At 40.7% G+C, this 18,926-nt stretch overlaps 1 protein-coding gene across 2 annotated transcripts in view; it reads right to left on the reverse strand.

Annotated features, from left to right (window-relative positions):
* GTF2F2 (general transcription factor IIF subunit 2) overlaps nucleotides 1-18,926 on the reverse strand; it is a 148,586-nt gene that overhangs the window by 11,928 nt on the left and 117,732 nt on the right. For both annotated transcript variants that reach the window (XM_018556615.1, XM_018556616.1), the window contains one exon: nucleotides 7,915-8,058. In XM_018556615.1, the coding sequence (XP_018412117.1) occupies nucleotides 7,915-8,058 (144 nt within the window). The remainder of the gene's footprint in view (nucleotides 1-7,914; nucleotides 8,059-18,926) is intronic.

The following is an 18,926-nucleotide window of genomic DNA, read 5'->3' on the forward strand; positions in this document are numbered from 1 at the left end:
CCCCCCTGTGGGGAGGAGAGGAGCCTTTTTAAATGTTAGGTCACACACCCACCCCTGGCCAGATATTTAAAGCTTAGACCAGTGGTTGTCAACTAAGGGCCTCATCTGTAACCCCTGATGTCAACAAATGGCCTCACATATTTAGCATACGCAATGCTAGAGGTGTGGTTGGAGTCAAGACACCGGGGCTTTTGGTGAAGCAACAGAAGTCTGCAGTTCTCTGGATATTTTCTTTAGAATCATTTTCTATATAAAAATGTATGTTGCTTCCCTGGAGAAATGTTGGAAGGCTGAATACCCTCTGAGGGGATTGCAGGTTCAACTGTTTTTCATCTGGAGATCATGGTGCTGGGAGAGTTCTTTCTACATAGACCTGCAACCATTTTGGGACTGATATCAACCACTTTTTTTCTTACTGTTTCAGGAATTTTGTAATTATGTTTGTCACTTAAGGCACCGTCACCTTGATGATACAGGGCAAATTAGACCAAGCTTATACGGAGTATGGCAACACAAGTCTTGTTGAAATCAAATCAGCTGCCTTTATTTAACCAGTTCATTAGGATGATTTATTCAGGGGGCACTTTTTAAAAAGGAACCTAAGAGGACCTAAACAGTATTTATTCCGTATGTATTGCCGGGGGAATAATAATATTATTTACAAATTGTGTCGAAGTCTAATTACAGTAAACAGAACCAAAAAAGAAATGATAGCAAAATGCAAACAGAAGGCACATTCATTTGGGGTTTTACTCAACAACAAATGAGATATACTTCCATAACAATCATATTGTATTTACAACCAAATTCAGAAAGTTCAATATACATACCTAATGTTATATCTTTAGCTATAAAATTGTGCATTATTTTCTTGTTGAGAGCCCTGTGCAGTGGCTGTTTTAAATGAAAATCCCTGAACACGGAAATGTATTCCTTTGCTATTAGGATAAGGCACATTGCTTACATAACAGGCAGAGAAAACACATTAGGGAATTTTGATGGAAAGTCCCTAGAGCCATCAAATCCAGCATTTGTGAGCATCTGCAGCAGCAGAAAACACGGAGATCTGTAAGCTGAATACAAATCAAATGGCAGCAAATAATATATGCCAAGCACATGTTTAGATATGACAGAGAGAAATGCCAGGATCAAACGGAATTGCTAGTAAATCAAATTAGAAAAAATATTTAAAGTAACTATCTGTATCTGGATTTCTAATTTCCTTTTAAATAATTAATGACATTGGTATACATACGATTATTACAAATAACAATGGTTTAACAGGTGTTGATAAACCAAACAAACATTAGTACCCTCTACTGGAGATTCAAACAAATTGGCAAGTAAAATTATCTAATATGTATCCCATTCACATAAGCAACATTTCTAAAGATGCATGCACAATTAGCCCCTGAGGTATAGAGAGATCATGTGCATGGCTCTGTCCACTGTCCTAAATGAGTAAGAAGAGCCTTTTGACTTAGTGTGAAATCCTTTACTTGTAGTTCATTAAGGAATGCAGAGTGAAGTATTTCTGAGACGCTGAGTTATGCTGCTGCCATGTGGAGATTGGACATTGGCAAACAAAGGTAAGACAGTCTAGTGTGACCCCCTCCCACCTCCAGCATGCTCCACTTTTATGGAAAGTCAGTAGTAAGAGTGGATCATTAGTACAGGAGTGGAACCAGAGTCCCTTAATGAACTCCAAGAAAATAATTTTATGGTGAAAAATCTTGTTTTCTAAATCACTTATTAAGGGACACAGGATGAAGTAATTGTGAGATGCTGGGACAACCAAAGCAGTCCAACCGAGGGGTGGGCAACACAGCAAATAAAACACTAATGGGCCCACAAGTAGCAAAATAATTAATATGGCTATACACCGATTACAGAGCCGCCTGAAGACCCCTGCAACCAAAGCTGGCAGCAGATGAGGCCTGAACATCCACCTGGAAAAACCTAGCGAACAAAAGACCTGGTGGCAGCCTTGTAAATCTGAGAAATAGATGCCGCGTGCTGAAAAGCTCATGAAGCTTGAATGATAAACTGCTGCATCCACCTAGAAATAGTAGATCGACAAGCAGGCCTCAGAGGTGATGAAAAGAGAGCCAAACTGTCTAAAGGAAGTTGTAGTTAAGAGATAGACTGGAACAGTGTATACCACATTCAGACAATGGAGGGGCATTTCCTTAGGACAGAGAAAATGGTCCTGGCTGAGGCAAAAGCAAGAAACCAACTTGTCTCTGTTCAACACCAGAGAGGGTTAAGGCCCGCCAGCTCAGAAACACTCCTTCCAGAAGTGACGGCACAAGGAAGGCAACCTTGTGAGCAACAATAGACAGGATAATATCCCAAAAAAAGGTTCAAAGGGTGATTTATGTAGAACCAACATAACCAAGTTGAGATCCCACAGTATTAATGGGGAACATACAAGGGCAACAATGTAGGGACACCCTGTAAGAATGTTTCACGAAGGAGTGAGAGGTAAGTGGTCATTAAAAGACAACCGCTAGGCCGAAATGGTACAAAATGATTATCCATGGCAGACTGGAGGAAAAAAAGACAGGATTTGTTCCACTAAGTACTTCCTGGGATGAAATGTCATTGCCTTGCACTATGAAAAATATGCCTTCCAGGTGCAATGGTAGACTTTGTGAGAAGTTGATTTCCTAACCTTCAAGAGCATAGGGATACTCAAATCAGACAGGTCCCTAACCCTCAGGACCTGGGCTTCAGCAGACATTGATCAAGAAACATGGTGGCAAATTGGCCCTGGGGATATAAGGTGGGGATGAGGGCCCATGAATAGTCTGCTAGGAGACTGACTAGATCCGAGTACAACGTCTACCTGGGCAACTTTGGTGTGATAAGAATCACTGAGGTGAGGAGATTAAGGGGGGATATGATCTCCATGTACAAAATGTTCAATGGTGGTAGCAACATTAGCGATAAACTGTTTAAAATTAACTCCATTACAAAAACTAGAGGCCACCATCTAAAATTGGTGGAAAAAAAATTCCAGCACCAGGGGCGAAGGGGGTTCTTCACAATAAGATCAGTTAGGGTCTGGAACTCACTGCCACAGGCTGTGATTTCAGCAAATAATGTGGAATTGTTCAAGAAACTTTTGGACGATTTCTTAAGGGACCGTAATATACAGGGGTACAGGTACTCCTAGAATGAGATCCTAATAGGTTGGACTTGATGGACTAATGTCTTTATTCAACCTCAAATACTATGTAACTATGTAACTGAAATGCCTTCCATTCCAATCCTGCGAAGCAGACAAGGAAGGAGTTTTAAAGGAGGAAAGGTGTAGATCATTCAGAGCATCCACTGTGATAGCTAGAGGATGCCTGGACCTGGAAACAAACTAGTCTAGTTGTTGTTGAACCTGGAAGCCAGGAGGTCCACACCTGTGACAGAGATTTTGAAACACCTTTGAGTGGAAATTTCTTCTCAATTCCAGACATTGTTGACTGAGGAATAATAATAAATCTTTGCTGATAAGTGGCAAATGCAGCCCCCCAGATTTTATTGAACGCTAATGAAAGTGATGTCCAGCTTTACATATTATTAAGATTGTACCAAATGGGTGGTGGGGGGACCCAGAGCTTGGCGGGCACCTGCGTCAGGTGGCTGCATCATGAAAGGGCCTTCTGAGTGGTACAGTGGTGAGACAAGGTTCCTCCCACAATGGTGTTCATCATTGATGTTCATCAATGTCCCTTCTTACTGCCAATTGACAGCAACTTATGGCAGGAGCTCTTCCCCACCAGAAGGTCATAAGAAATGATGCTTGGCCACAGCTGCCCTGATTCCCAGGACTAAATGGTCATCTGATTGCAAAGAAAAAGCTTATTGGATAATGAATGATATACAACATGTTCGTTGTTCTTCTACTCAGTGCAGATAATGTGCTATGCAGCCATGCATTGGTTGCATAACTTTTCTATCTGCTTTGGTGCATTTACGCACCTACAAAAACATATGACCTATGAGAGGTACTCAAGACACTAGGAACTTTTTGGGGTATTGGAGTAGATGAAGGTTATTGCGGTCTACGTCCCTGGTGGGAGGATTTCCCCCATTGCCGGTTTTAATACAGTAATACTAAAGGAGTCATTAGCAGTAATTAAAATACACACAATTACAAATGATTAAAAATACTTTTCTTCACAAATACTACTCAGTTGATTGCCATTTATTCTTAAACTTACTGTAGGTGAAACTTACACTTGCCCAACATAGGCCCCTGAATATCAACTACCGTAGGCACATGGCAAAATGGAGCTATAAACAATTCACTTTCAAATACTTAAAATGCAAATGGAAAACGGATACAAATGAATAAACAAGAAAAAAAGCCAACAAGTGGATTTCTAGAACCTTGTGGAGCTTCCATCCTACCCTTAGAACAGAAAACTCGAATTTGAATATTTATACAGCCAGGAAATCTGTGATTCAGAGTTTGAAATGAAGAAAATGCCAACAGTAGACATCTGTACTCTCCATGCACTGCCTCTGCATTGTACCTGACATTTAAAATGAAAATGTGCCACTTAAAAATAGGATGTTGTCACACAGTCCTTCAGGTGCACAACTGTGTGTGGCTTCAAGGTTTAGTCACAGTGTAATCACTCAAGATGTATCCCACACAGAATTAGGAGCGCATCTTGTTTAAGAGAAGGAAGAGTAATTATCTTAGAGACATTTGTATTATTACAGTGTAGTTGCTGTCTTTATCTTTTGTAAAATGCGAGAAGTACAAAGTCTTCATATTGTTGGTCCCTGAAGGGAACTCACAATATCTGGCATGCAGGGACGTAGACAGACATAACCAGCATTACAGGAAGCTGACTGTATAGCTTAAAGGGCATATAAAAACGAAGATTATTGGGTGGAATTAACATTATTATACAGGATTTATTTAAATTACTTTTAAGATCTTTGTTCACTTTACCCATCACTCATTAAGTCAAATGTTCACGAGTCGTGACACCATGATATGTTTCTTAAAATAAACCTGCCATGATGCAACATAGAGCCTGCCTGGCTTTTATGAACTGGAAATAAAATGTAATCTCTGCAACCAGGATATAGACTACCAACAAATTGTTGTCCCCACTAAAAAGAGATTTGCTGTACTTCCACTTTTTGGAAGAGAAGTGAAGAAAATCCTCCTAACATTCAGAAGTTACTATCAAATTATATTGCCAACAGATCAATTCCTGAACTCTACCACAGTTTTACATTATGAACTTTTTTCCCCCCCACTGCAGCAACTTTATAGTTATTATTCTAACCAAGAAGTTTGTATTTATTAAACCTGAACTTGATCACTATGAAAAAAACGTAACTTTTTGTAGTTTTGTGATCGATTACTGTGCCCACGGCAGGTTTAGCAAAGTGGCACTACATCAATGGGGTGGGTTGCTACTATAAATACTAATGAATCAGGAAAGGAGCTCAGAGAGGGTGTTAATTTACACAGACTGCTTGGCAGCCATTTCAAAAGGGGGCACGGTAGCATTACAACTAGTGGAAAAGCCTGGGACCTCCATTCGTAAGTAGGAGTCGTACGTAACTCAGATGTTCGTAACTCGGGGACTGCCTGTATTTGATCATTGGGACTATTGATACAGTTTTAAGGACATTTATTTTACATGTGTATTTAGTTATAACTATAGGTTATGTTGTATATCAGCACATATACAACCTGACAGATGGTGAGAAGTAACTGTGATTCATACTTGCACAGTCCATATAACTCCAGAGAATGGAATTAGCATAATTCCACACGTACAAAACACTAGGGCTGCAACAACTAATCGACATAATCGATTTTGAAAATAATCGTTAGCTGCAGCTCTACAAAACACTGCATATTATACACATTAACATAACCCAAGGAAGATCTATCACATCTGTTTCAGTTACATATTGTATGTAAACCCAATCTATTATGTCACCACACTCAACTGACCATGCGAGATTTCCTTTTTCTAACATTCTTTCTTAAGCTATTCAAGAAACCTCTATTCCATCCTTCCCACCCACAGTGGTGCACTAAGCTACAAGAACATGGGAAACTCAGGGCGGCTAATTCACTAAAACATAATGGGGGGAATTTATGAACGCGTTTGTGACAAACCTTTTTGTTGCAAAGACCGAAATGTCTTGCTAACGGCAAAGTTTTATCTCTGTTTTGCGCCTTTTTCGAAGTGTTCTTGCGACATATTCATGTTTGCAACTCTCTGCACATGATGTGCAACATTTTGCATAATTTCTCAACTGCACAGCATTTGCATCCAGCGTTTGTGACATTAAAAACCCTCCAATCTGTCGCGCATTCTAGAAGTCCTACTGAGTACTTCTTATAGTATCGCAAAGATAACCAAGCTTCTATCCACATGTCAGCTAAGCTATTCACTTCAGGGCTATTCAACTCAAGGAGGCTCCCTGTAAGCTTGCCACAGTTTAGAGTCAGTTTAGAAGCCAGGGCAATTTTGCGAGAATTCTCCTTATGACGGTAGTTAAGAAACATGAACTAGGATAATAAATCTGTCTCTATATGCACTAGAAATCAGGGATGAAACAGTTGAAAAACCACTGATGCGTGAAATTGATAAATTCCCCCCAATGTATATATATTAAGTTCACTTTAATCCATTTATGCATTTATTAAAATATGAATAACCTGTAATCTGTTGTGCATCGGGAGTCTGTACAACAGACAACGTGCTTACAAAGGGACAAGCAGAGGGATGACAGCAGATTACCACTGCTCCTTCAATGTCCAACCACAGAAAGGGGTGGATGGTTTCTATACCAGACTGCATTCTAAACTACAGCCAATTCTCCAGGTTGCAGGGCGTTGTTTGAGGTCCTTAAAAGAGAACTATAGGGTAAGTGTTTTTCCCCATAGTTCTCTTAAGGGTCACGGGAGGACATATACTAGTGTCCTACCGTGACCCAAAGCTCAGTATATCGCGAGCTACAGCTCGCAGTATACTGGGGCCGCCGCAGCCGGGACGGATCCCGGCATTACTGTCGAGATCCACCCAGCTGCGTGAGTGACCCCTGGCTCTGCCTACCTAGAGGCAGAGCCAGCTGTACCCGCCCCCTCCGCTCTCCGTTCCTCCAGTCAGCGCTGGAGGATCGGAGCGGGGAGGGGGCAATCCCTGCAGGGAGCTGTGACTGACAGTCACAGCTCTCTGCAGGAACATGATCGAGAAGTGAGCGAGCGACGGTATGTGTTTGCTCACTTCCCGATCTACTGAGCCGACGTGTGACAGTTTAATTGTCACACGGCGGCTCAAACTATGAGGATGAGAGATTTTCACTCACCGCATAGTTCTCCTTTAACGCTACACTATCTTTCCAAACTATGGAAAATATGCAACTGAGCCTGCTCTCGGTTTGTGAATTGCTATAGTTCTGTATGGCACACAGACCACAAATGTAAAAAAAAGTCACAAAAAATATTAAATAGTTTAAATATCACTCACTGAAAATACATTGAAGGGAATTTATCAAAACTGGAGGAGACAAAATCTGGAGTAGCTGTGCATGGCAACCAATCAGCTTCCATCGTTCATTTTCAAATCTTAACTGTACAAACTGAAGAGAGTAGCTGATAGTGCTGATAAATTCCCCCAATTTCATTTCCCCCTTTAGAAAAAAATAATGCATATTAGGTTTTAGTGCCTCAAAGTAAAAATTTCTGAGAGCACATTTCAGAATGTGTATATAAAATATATTATAAAAATGCATACTTTACATTCTTTGTTAAAATAGGTTGAAAGTAACAAAGGGAAGTGATGATAATATCACCATGGGAAGTTTACTAAATGATAGCAGCTAATGAAGAATGCATTCTCTAGTAGACATCATTTATTATCAGGTACTCACCACAGGCTGTTTTGTGATATCCACTAGATCTTTAAGGTTGTAATACTGATGCTTTTCAAAAGCAGAAAACAGCATGTCCAGAACCTGCTGCTTGTCCACACGAGCACGCTTGCCGTCATCTTTTTTCTTCTTCTCATACTCAATCTGTATATATAGGAAGATGTATAAGTAATACATAAAAAGACACAAGATTGATCTAAGGAAATTCTAAGACAGAAACAGACAATGAATGTTTTACCAAACTGTGACTTATTTCATAAAGCTGAATGCTTTTTGCTATATTGTCAGGTAAATAAATGCGCTATTCAATTTTAAGTATCAGCAACTCTGGTTAAAGAAAATGTCTCCCTAAAAACTTTTCTTTTTTATTATGTTCCCCCAGGGGACCAACTGCATATAGCACTTGGCCTCGTTCAAATCAATCCTGCCTTTGCCAAGCAGCGTGGTCGGACAGTTTAAGCACCCTTTGTCCGACCACACTGCTAGCAAGGAGATGGAGTTTGGAGGGACAGCAATGGTCTCTGGCAACAGGGGCAGCTCTGGAGACCAGCGCTGCTGGTCATAAGAGAAGTGCTTTTTGTTCAATTAATTTGATTAAATTTACAATCAATCCAGTTAAAGAAAACATGTACAGAGGAAGTACGGAGGCCATCACTGCTAACCTCTGAAAATACTAGTTCCCTGCCAGTCAGCTGCCATGCTCCCCTGAATTGCATGTAGTGTCATGTGAAGTACAGAGCCCATTCCGTGAAGTAGATGAGCCATGAGTAGAGGTCCCCCTGTTGTCCAATGCTTGTTTGTCTCATCCGGGGGAAAATACTAAAATAGATGATGAAGGTATGTGAGGTCAAAGAGCATACCTGTATCTAAAATGACTTGGTCATGAGAAATGATGGGGGTTGCCACTGCTGGTCATTCTTTGATGAAGCTAGTTGCTTGCCTGTGTCTGGCTTTAATCTTTTTGAAGCACAGATCCAGAACAAATACGATATACATGGGTAACAGAATTCCTTATCTCTAGATTCCAGGTCAGATACTCATAAAACATTAAAAGACAAAGCATCAGCATAACAGGCAAGGAACTAACATTCTCAGAAAAAAGAGGTCAGCAAGGGAAGCCCCAATATGCTTCTTAGTTATTTATGTACCGCTGTAATATTCTCTCTCTCTAATGATTCAAAAAAGAAAAAAATACAAAATGTTCTTAGTGGCGGGGACATACCGGTAGAGTGTACGTCTCCCATCACTAAGGGGTTAGAGCAGGGGTCTCAAACTCAATTCACTCGACAATTTTTTTTCTGACATGGGGGCCGCTTGCCAAATTTCATACTTTAAAATAAAATGTAACTATATACTCACAATAAGGCCTCATTCATATATGTAGGTTTAGGTGCGATTAGGGATTCCTGCGTCAGGAACTTGCGTTTTCCTGAAGCAGGAATCACTAATCTGGCTTTTACAAGCAGCCGCTGTTACCCACTGAAGTTAATGATCAGGTGACAGCAGCTGCATGTAAACGCCTCCACACCACATGTAATGGTATGTGATATTACATGCGGTCAGAAAACACTCTCCCTGGATGCACAATCATTGCATCCAGGGAGTGTGATTGATTCCTAACCGAATTTAATCATATCACATATTACATGCGGTGTGCAAGCGTTTACATGGAGCTGCTGTCACCTGATCATTAACTTGAATGGGTGATAGCTGCTGCTTGTAAACACCAGATTAGGGATTCCTACTGCAGAAAAACGCAAGTTACACATAAAAAATACTACCCATGTACATATAAAATAATACCCCCACCCATACACATAAAAAAATAATACCCCTGCACAAATAAAATAATACACCCCCCCACACACACACACACACACACACACACACACACACACAGACAGAGAGAGAGAGAAACTATATCTCAATACAACCCCCAACCCCCTCACCTATATATAAAATAATATAAATTCCCAGTGTCGTCGTCGTCCCCCAATCCAAGTGCAGCACCGAAGCAGCTCTGTGGTCTGCATCCGGTAGAGATGCAAACCGTGTAGCTGCTCCCGCTGGTTTTGGGCCACATAGTACCGACTTGCAGGCCGGTACTTTGAGACCACTGGGTTAGAGAATAACTTGAAATAAACAATCAAATGTGTAGTTTAAATGAGTATTATGTTTGCTGTTTTACCTGCCATAGAAGTTCTAATTCTGCAGTCTTGTGATTTACAAGTCTGCCATATAACACAACCAGACGGATGCGACGATCAGGGTTATTCATAAAAGGGTGAAGAGTTTGGAGAAGGCAGGAGAAGTGACCAATCTAGGACAAGATAGCTGAACTGGAAAAATTCTCCAATTCAGCTCACTTTCCAGTTCAGCTATGTTGTCCTAGATTGGTAACTTCTCCTGCCTCCTCCAAACTCTTCACCCTTTTGTGAATAACCCTGTATATTTTTAGCTTTAGCAAGAAATCTTATGTCACCTCACCTCCAGCCTGATTTGACAATAAATCAGCATTATCCCCTCTGTCTAATTGGCAGAAAAGTGATGGAGAAAAAAAAAGGCTAAACCAGGAAGTAGCAGAATTATCTTTCTGGCTGTGCAGAATGACAGAGATTTGTAGATAAAAGTTGGCAAACTAAATTTCAGTTCCTCTGGCAGATAAAACTGTAAACATATTCAGATTTAGTGGTTTGCCTGGAATTCCAATGTAGTTTTCACCTATGGGCATTTTAAGGTGACAGTTGAGTGAAGATGGACTGTCAGAAAAGATGATCTACAGTTTGCAGGCTGTAAGGCCCTGTAAGAGTTCATCACTACTGGCAATCTTTTCACTCAACTTCTGGGTCCAGTTACTGATCATAAAAAATATCGAAATGTCACCAGCACACCAGTCCTTTTAGGATAGCAAAAGCTTCATTTATTGAAGTTTTTTGTCATATGACCAACAAGCGCTTTCGGAACCGCACAGGGTCCCTTCATCAGGCTTTAGCATCGTCAATGCTAAAGCCTGATGAAGGGACCCTGTGCAGTCCCAAAAGCGCTTGTTGGTCATATGACAAAAAATGACTTATGACATATGACTTGTAGTGGGGGGTGCTCGCAGTGACTGCGAATGGCGCCGCGAATGTCAGCAAAAATATTGAAATGTCACCAGCACACCAGTCCTTTTAGGATCGCAAAAGCTTCATTTCGGGACCGCACAGGTTACCTTCATCAGGCTTTAGCATTGACGATGCTAAAGCCTGATGAAGGTAACCTGTGCGGTCCCGAAATGAAGCTTTTGCGATCCTAAAAGGACTGGTGTGCTGGTGACATTTCGATATTTTTGCTGACATTCGCGGCGCCATTCGCAGTCACTGCGAGCACCCCCCACTACAAGGGACTTATCTGTAAGGAGTGCGACAAGGATAGTACTTATCAGTTACTGATCATGTCTGCAAGTAGCAATTGCTTCGTCCACCTTTAAAGCATTTATTATGACCCCCAATTACATCTCTGCATTAAAAATTCACATTCAAGTCTCAACATGTTTGTGTTTTGATGTATTTTGTCATGTGTTAATACATAACAGATATTGATAAAGAATACTTAAAACCCCATGAGTTTTTAAATATATATTGATAGATGGGGGTTTCCAAGTTCACCCAAAAGTGATATTTCATTGCATTGCAATTTGTCCTGTGATATTTATTGCTTTCTTAAAAGTTCCCCTAATCCCTTTATTAAATCAAATATGTATGTACTGTGAAAAGATCTTTAATTAAACATGATTAGTGTTTTGACATTTTGGCTCCTGAACTTATGTTTGCCAGTACTGTTAGAATTCACTGAATTTGCTGAAAGATATGTAACTCAGGAGACGGGGCTCAGACAATGTGGGTTAAGGACATCGTCTATTAAAATGAACAATAAATGGTTTCCCAAGTGTATTCAAACAATTAGTGTGAAACCCACACAAGAGAACGCTCTGTATTGTGCCGCTTTAAAGAGGGATCCAGCTTATAGCTGATATTTACGGGGAGCACACTGGACACAGAGGGCATTTACAAACTGCAAAGTTCTAAGAGACAAGTATTTGTGAACATGATCATGGGTGGGGGGTGAAGGAGAGCTTTAAAAAGACTGCATATACATATAGCTCATATATAGGGATGCACCGATACCGATACTAGTATCGGTGCCAATACCAAGTATTTGGGTGAGTACTCGTACTCGCCCAAATGCTCCGATACCTAGCACGAGTACTTCCTGTATCAGGAAGCCGGGCAGCGCATCATTACACGCTGCCCGGTTTCCCGATTGGCCAGGAAGCGGCTCCATGCTCTCTCGTCACGAGAGAGCATGGAGCCGACTTCCCGGCCAATCAGAAAGCCGGGTAGCGTGCAATGCCATTCTGATTGGCCGGGCAGCCGGCGTCATGCTCCCTCGTCATCTCATGGATCATAATATTAAGAAAGTGACCTTAAGGCATTAGTTTGTATTGCTTTAGAAAAAATGTGACCTGTCCCTTTAAGAAAAAGTATCGGTAATTGGTATCTGCGAGTACTTGATCAAAAGTATCGGTACTCGTACTCGGTCTTAAAAAAGTGGTATTGGTGCATCCCTACTCGTATACATCCAGAATAGTAATTTCATTCAGTGGTACCAACCCTTTACCATCCACAAAGACATTGTTCAACTAACACTACATTTATTTTTAAGCAAAGCCACCCCAAAATGGATATTCAGGCTTAGGTGGCCGATGGCTACACCTTGCCATCACTACCTACTTAGCTGATGGATTCATCATGGGGAATGGATAGTTCAATGGGACATATAAATGTTTAACCTTAAATTAGTACCAGTCAAGTTGCAAGGTTGCTCAAGCAGTAAGTGAAGACCCTAAGGAGGCCTTTCACCCAATAACAGACATAGGGTGGACTAGGCCATTCAAAAGACAAAACAAGGTTTGCAAGAGAGCACCATAGAAATACAGTACTCTGTAACTAATTTGAGATTTATGTTATTATCCTGCTACATTCTGCAAACAATTTTTTTTAATGGTTTCCTGTGCTGATGAAACAGGGACGGGAAGTAAAATGAAATGAGCAAGCAATTGTCATTAAACGTTTGCAGTGGTTCTAATGTTTCACCATTCAACTATGAATGAAGGACTGTCGACTTGGACATTAGAGGGTGGGAGGATTTCTCTAGCCCGCCCCCTCTAGTGCACAGATAAAAATGCCTGGTGGAGACTGAACTCATTCTTCCGTGATGTGCTGCTGCATGCAAGTGATACCATGTGTATATGCAGTGAAACAAACTAACCAATGCATAATTTAAAGTGTACACTTTTGCAGCTAAATTGGGATAACACATATTTTATGTTATATGTTCCCATTCACATTGCATAACTTAAAAAAAAAAAAAATTAAAAATGCTTCTTACAGTTTAAATTGCTTTTTACCTGCTAAAATTTGGATTAGTATCTTTTTCTTTGTAATGTTAGGAGAGGCTGTGAGGGGTTTGTGTTAACCTTATCTGTGCTTGCCGATTTCAATATAATTTGTAAACTTGATTTGAACGCTACCTGCCCTAACAAAAGGTTAAAGGATTACAACCCTGGTCTGCTGCATTGTATGTTAATGAGAAACACATTCTTGAATGCAGTCTTTCTACAAGGACAGCTCACTGTGAAGGTGCTCACAAAATCTTGGATTTCGTCATTTTGCCTGCTGCAACAAAACATCTAAAAAGGTAAGATTATTTTTTAATATATATATATATATATTTTTTTTTTCAGTATGATGTGTGAAAGGGAACAAAAACACAGAGAGGTTTCCTCAAATTTGACTGCAAAAGTGGGAAAACACTTTAAAGGAGAACTATGGGGTTTAGGCTTTTCCCCATAGTTCTCCTTAGGGTAACGGGAGGACACAAACTAGCGTCCTCCCGTCACCCTAAGCTCAGTATAACGCAAGCTACAGCTCGCGGTATACTGAGACGCCACAGTGTACAGCTCGCGGTATACTGAGATGCCACAGCTGAAGCGGATCCCGACAATTATGTCTGGATCCGCCCAGCTGCGTGATTGACAGCTGGCTCTGCCTATCTAGAGGCAGAGCCAGATTTACCCGCCCCCTCCCCCGTCCGTTCCGCCAGTCAGCGCTGGCGGATCGGAGTGGGGGGAATCCAGCCCTCCCCTGTCACGGCAGAGAGCCGTGACAGGATCGAGAGGTGAGCGAACGCTGGTATGTGTTCGCTCACCTCCCGATCTACTGAGCCGACCTGTGACAGTCTCATTGTCACAGGTCGGCTAGAACTATGAGGTGAGTGAAAAGCACTCACCTCATAGTTCTCCTTTAAGGCTTAAGTTTATCATATCATGCTTTTTACTGAAAACGTTATCTTTTATATTAACCTACAGGATATTTGCATTGCTCAGCACCACTGTTACTATTACATTACAGAGCAGATGGCCCAGATAAAACAAATACAGCCGCTAATTGTAGAAACTGGCAACCACTGCCTGACAGCCAGAAGCAAAGGGAACATCAGATGAGCAAAGCTTCCAATATGAAGATATAACTGCAACAAATAGCCTACTAGAAGACACACTTTAATCAGAAAGTTACTGTGTATAAAAATAATTGTCTCTGTTTAAGAAAAAAAATAGATAACAAAATATTTTATTATTAAAGTCAAAAGGGTTTTAGGGTTCGTTCACATCATAGGCAGTGCGTTCCGGTCAGAAATCAGACTGGAACGCACTGCCCGCATTGCTGCCGGCTACCTTTTTTGCTGGGAAGAGGGGGCGTGGCGGGCCATTGAAGTGAATGGCACCGTAGCCACACCCTGCGGCCGCAATGCGATCACGCGCACGGGAATCGCAAGGCACATTGTGCCTGCAGTGCGTTCTGTTCAAAATAGTGCTTTCCGTGTTTTGAACGCACCGCACGGAACGCACTGCAGTCACAATGTGCCATGCGATTCCCGTGCGGGCGATCGCATTGTGGCCCCTCCTGCCCCGCAAAAAAGGGAGCTGGCCGCAATGCGGGCAGTGCGTTCCAGTCCGATTTGAGACCGGAACACACTGCCTATGGTGTGAACGAACCCTTACGCTATTTTAAATGCTGAACTACCTTACAATGGATGCTGCTTCTTTAAGTTTAAAAGTTTTAGTTTCCTGCAGAATCAGCTGGTCCCCTGAGCACTGGCCCTGATATCCTGTTTTAGGCTGGCTTCTTTCCCTTGCAGGGTCCTATAAAACCACCCTTGTGTGTGCTAGTGAGTTGTGTCTCCATAAACACACAGGGACATCAAGGCAAGCCACTCCCTTTCCCCCGTGCTCCTCTCTCCTTCCTTTTCCAAGTTAGTAGATGGACAGCTGCTGGAGACTGCTCTATCCTGTGTGATCTTATGCTGGACAGGAAGAAATAAATACATGCTGTGCAAAGTATATTTGTTTGACCTGGATTCATTATTGAAAAAAAGGGTTGAGAGTTTACTACTACTTTAATGCAGAGAGCCCATTTATTAGTCGGCACATTCATGTGCACCCTGAAAAGTTCCACTTAACACCGCTTTGTGTTAATCGCATACCAAGTATAAAATACATAATTCTCTTGCAGCCAGTCACAGGTAATTGTTGGTGCGAGCATGAAACTAATAGCATACGGCATAAACAGTACCTCCAAGTCCGGCTAGTAAAAGATATCAGACAACTGTCAGATTGAGTAATGGTAATCTTCCACCAATGTCTATGTCTGCATGGCTTCTATAACTAATACTGCAGAAGACAAACGAAGGAGACAATTCTATTAATCAAATAAAAACATTTAGACTAACGTGGACGGCTTAATTTTATTCCTACTGATCCAAAGAGATAAAGAATGCCAGCAGAACTGTTTGAAATATGCATCACAAAAGGGTGAAACCAAACTTGGCTAATCAACACTATGATTGATACCTAACCAAAGCAAAACTTAGAATATATGTATACTTAAAGAGACCCTGTCACCACCTGTAAGTCTTGAAGGCAGGCAAGGAACCAGTACTTACATAAACTCTGCCTGTTTCAGCAATGTGTCCCTGGTCAGCAGTGATATCTGTACTATAACTACAGAGAAATCAACACTTGTTGGTAAGAGAGCCAATGCATAGCGAACTAGTGCATTTGCCGTAAATGACAAATTAAAAATCATGGGACTTTTGGATAATTTTATTACAATTAATGGAAACCAAGGGATCCGGAGATCTGTTTCCACAGCTTTACCAGATAAAAAGTAATTTTCCCTCCATTAAGGACTTATTTATATCTCTGCTCTGCAGTGCATTAAGGCATATGTGTTATGCTACACATTACGATGCATTGTGTTCAGGCAGGACATTTATCTGAATGGGCTTTCTAACGCACCAAAAGGGTGGAAGCACTATTTTTACCACTGCTGCACATTACAACACATAGTTGTGCTTTACCATGCATTGCTGTGGGCACAATGTGCATTTCTGTGTGGTTCGGTAATGCGCACACACTACCGCAATGCAATTAGGTGAATCAGGCCTAAGTCTAAATTGGCCATAGTTGCCATTGTTTTCATTTTGCCATCCACTGGATCAAGATCAATTATATCTGTCAACCATTACAACTATTTATTTAAAACTTTGATTTAAAGGATTCTTAGCAAGGAAAGTGTTTCTATTCCCTTTACATTTGGCCACTCCCCGCTTTATTATGCCTCTCTATGCTTCCTGATGTCAACGCCGAAAACTCAGTACCTTCACAGCAGGAGAATGCACAAAACATTCATTTTGAATACATCTCTGCACACAAGACTCTACAGCTACACTTTTTTGAAAATGGAAATACATATATGCTGCTTGAAAGAAGATGTTTAAACCACAAAGTGAAAGAAAACTAAGGAGACAATTGGGGGAAATAAAATATGTGAAAACCAATTTAACCTTGCTGACATTCTTTACTTTACATTACTATTGAGAACAAAAACAAATGGGGGGGGGAAAATAAGAATATTTTGGCATGTAAGAGAAAATAAGCCCATCTCAGACAACATGATACTTCTGTGTATTTCAGACAACATGGCAGCAGTTAGGCACAATGCACTTTGATCCCACAATGATGCATATTTTAAACAAAGTACTGTCACAATAGCTTTTCAGAAACATTTGATTCAAAGGGCCTCTTTTCCGGGTCACGCAGGGCCCGTTCATCAGGTTTACACTTTGTCAACCTGATGAAGGGGCCCTGTGTGACCCCGAAACATTTCTGAGACAATGTGATCAATAAATGCACGGGTAACAAGAAGCCCTTTATGTGTGCTGGTGATCTACTGGTTCTCCACTGCGCCATCCATGGTAACACTATAAGCATCACCATGGTCTACAAGGTCACTAAGCTCTATGGAGTACAGGGGGCTCTCGACAACCTTCTTGATGTAAGCTAAAAGAAATCTTGGTTTAGATAAGAATTATTTTTGGTACAACATTAAATAATAGAAGCAAAAAACACAAGTTGCTATGGGAGCTAGATTTGCTCCTAGTGTCGCCAATGCTTTCATGATGAAATGGGAGATGGAAACTATTCTAAATAATACATTTGATGAATAGTATATATGATTTTTTCAACAGTAGTCCATTTTTGACAAAAATCTCAAGATCAAGATAATTAACTCTTTCTTTGATTTGTGAGCACTATATTTTTGTAATTCTCATTAAGAGCATTCAAAACACCATCCAGTTTTTTCTTCGCTTCCCCTCCACAGCATAAAGATGTCATCAATAAATCTTTTATTTTAAGGACACAGATATCCAGATAACTAGCTGCCACCACACCCCATCTGCTTATATAATGTCCCTAGAGGACAATTTTTGAGAATCCACAAACAGATAAAAAAAAAAAAAAAGGATTCTACAGAAGGGTTATACGGAAAGCATTTTACAAGATGAAATGAATAAAGTGTCTGAGGTACCAAGACAAGATGTGGTTGTTGATAGAAGAATAGGGATTAGGCATGAATAGGAGACTTGAACATGGCATTGGTTCTGGATTCTAACATTCAATGTAAAAAGGGTAAGGGAAATAAAAAATGGGGTATCCTCAAATTGGATAAGCAATGGTATATTAGCGGATAAACCTAAAATTGTATATAAAAAGGCCAAATCACTAAGAGATACAAAAGCAGAAGACCTTCATAATGATAGAGGCAAGAATAAAGTAACCTTCTTGGATCTGAAAAGCTATTATTTGTGTAACCAATGTTATGCTTGCAGACATGCAATAATAACCAAAAGAGGAGAAAAAAAAATGTACAATGTTCATACAATGAAAAGATAGACATAAAAGGAGTTCATCTCTTGTGACACAAAAGGGGTAGTGTATCCACGGCAAGGGACTTGTGGACAAAGTACATAAGGCGGACCACAAAAAAACTAGGCACCAGGATAAGGGAGCATATTTATAATATAAAGTGGGTTTAAAAGGCCATGATTTTTCCAAGAATTTCCTTAAGTACCACAACAGGGACCCGAAACATTTAACATTTTGGAGGATTAAACGTGTAGGTAAACACTGAAGGCGTTGCAATAGGAAAAGTCAATAAAGAAGATTTGGCATTTGGAACTTTGGAGTGCTAGTGATTTCTTAATTTTCCCATGGGTTAATTGGCAACGCCATCCGGTTTCATTATTGCACCCCACTCATAACTATTTGGGATTCTATCAAGTCAGAAGTGCAATGGGAAATGGACGCAATAGGAAAAGAGCGCAAGCTAAGAAAGAAACTTACTGGATATATAAGCTAGGTACCGCGACACCCCAGGGGTTAAATGCTGATTTCGATCTGAAATGCTACATTAGTGATAGCTGAGGGTGACCATACACGTTGCAATCTGACCATACAATTTTTGTAGTCATTTTTATATTACTGGGTTTATATAATATGAGCCCCTACCTAGTCTATCCAGTTAATCTGTATGAAATAAGATAGGCCTTTGCATAGTATGGTCACTGGT

Source organism: Nanorana parkeri, unplaced genomic scaffold, assembly GCF_000935625.1.
Source record: "Nanorana parkeri isolate BGI_ZX_2015 unplaced genomic scaffold, ASM93562v1 scaffold243, whole genome shotgun sequence".
Lineage (NCBI taxonomy): Eukaryota > Metazoa > Chordata > Amphibia > Anura > Dicroglossidae > Nanorana > Nanorana parkeri.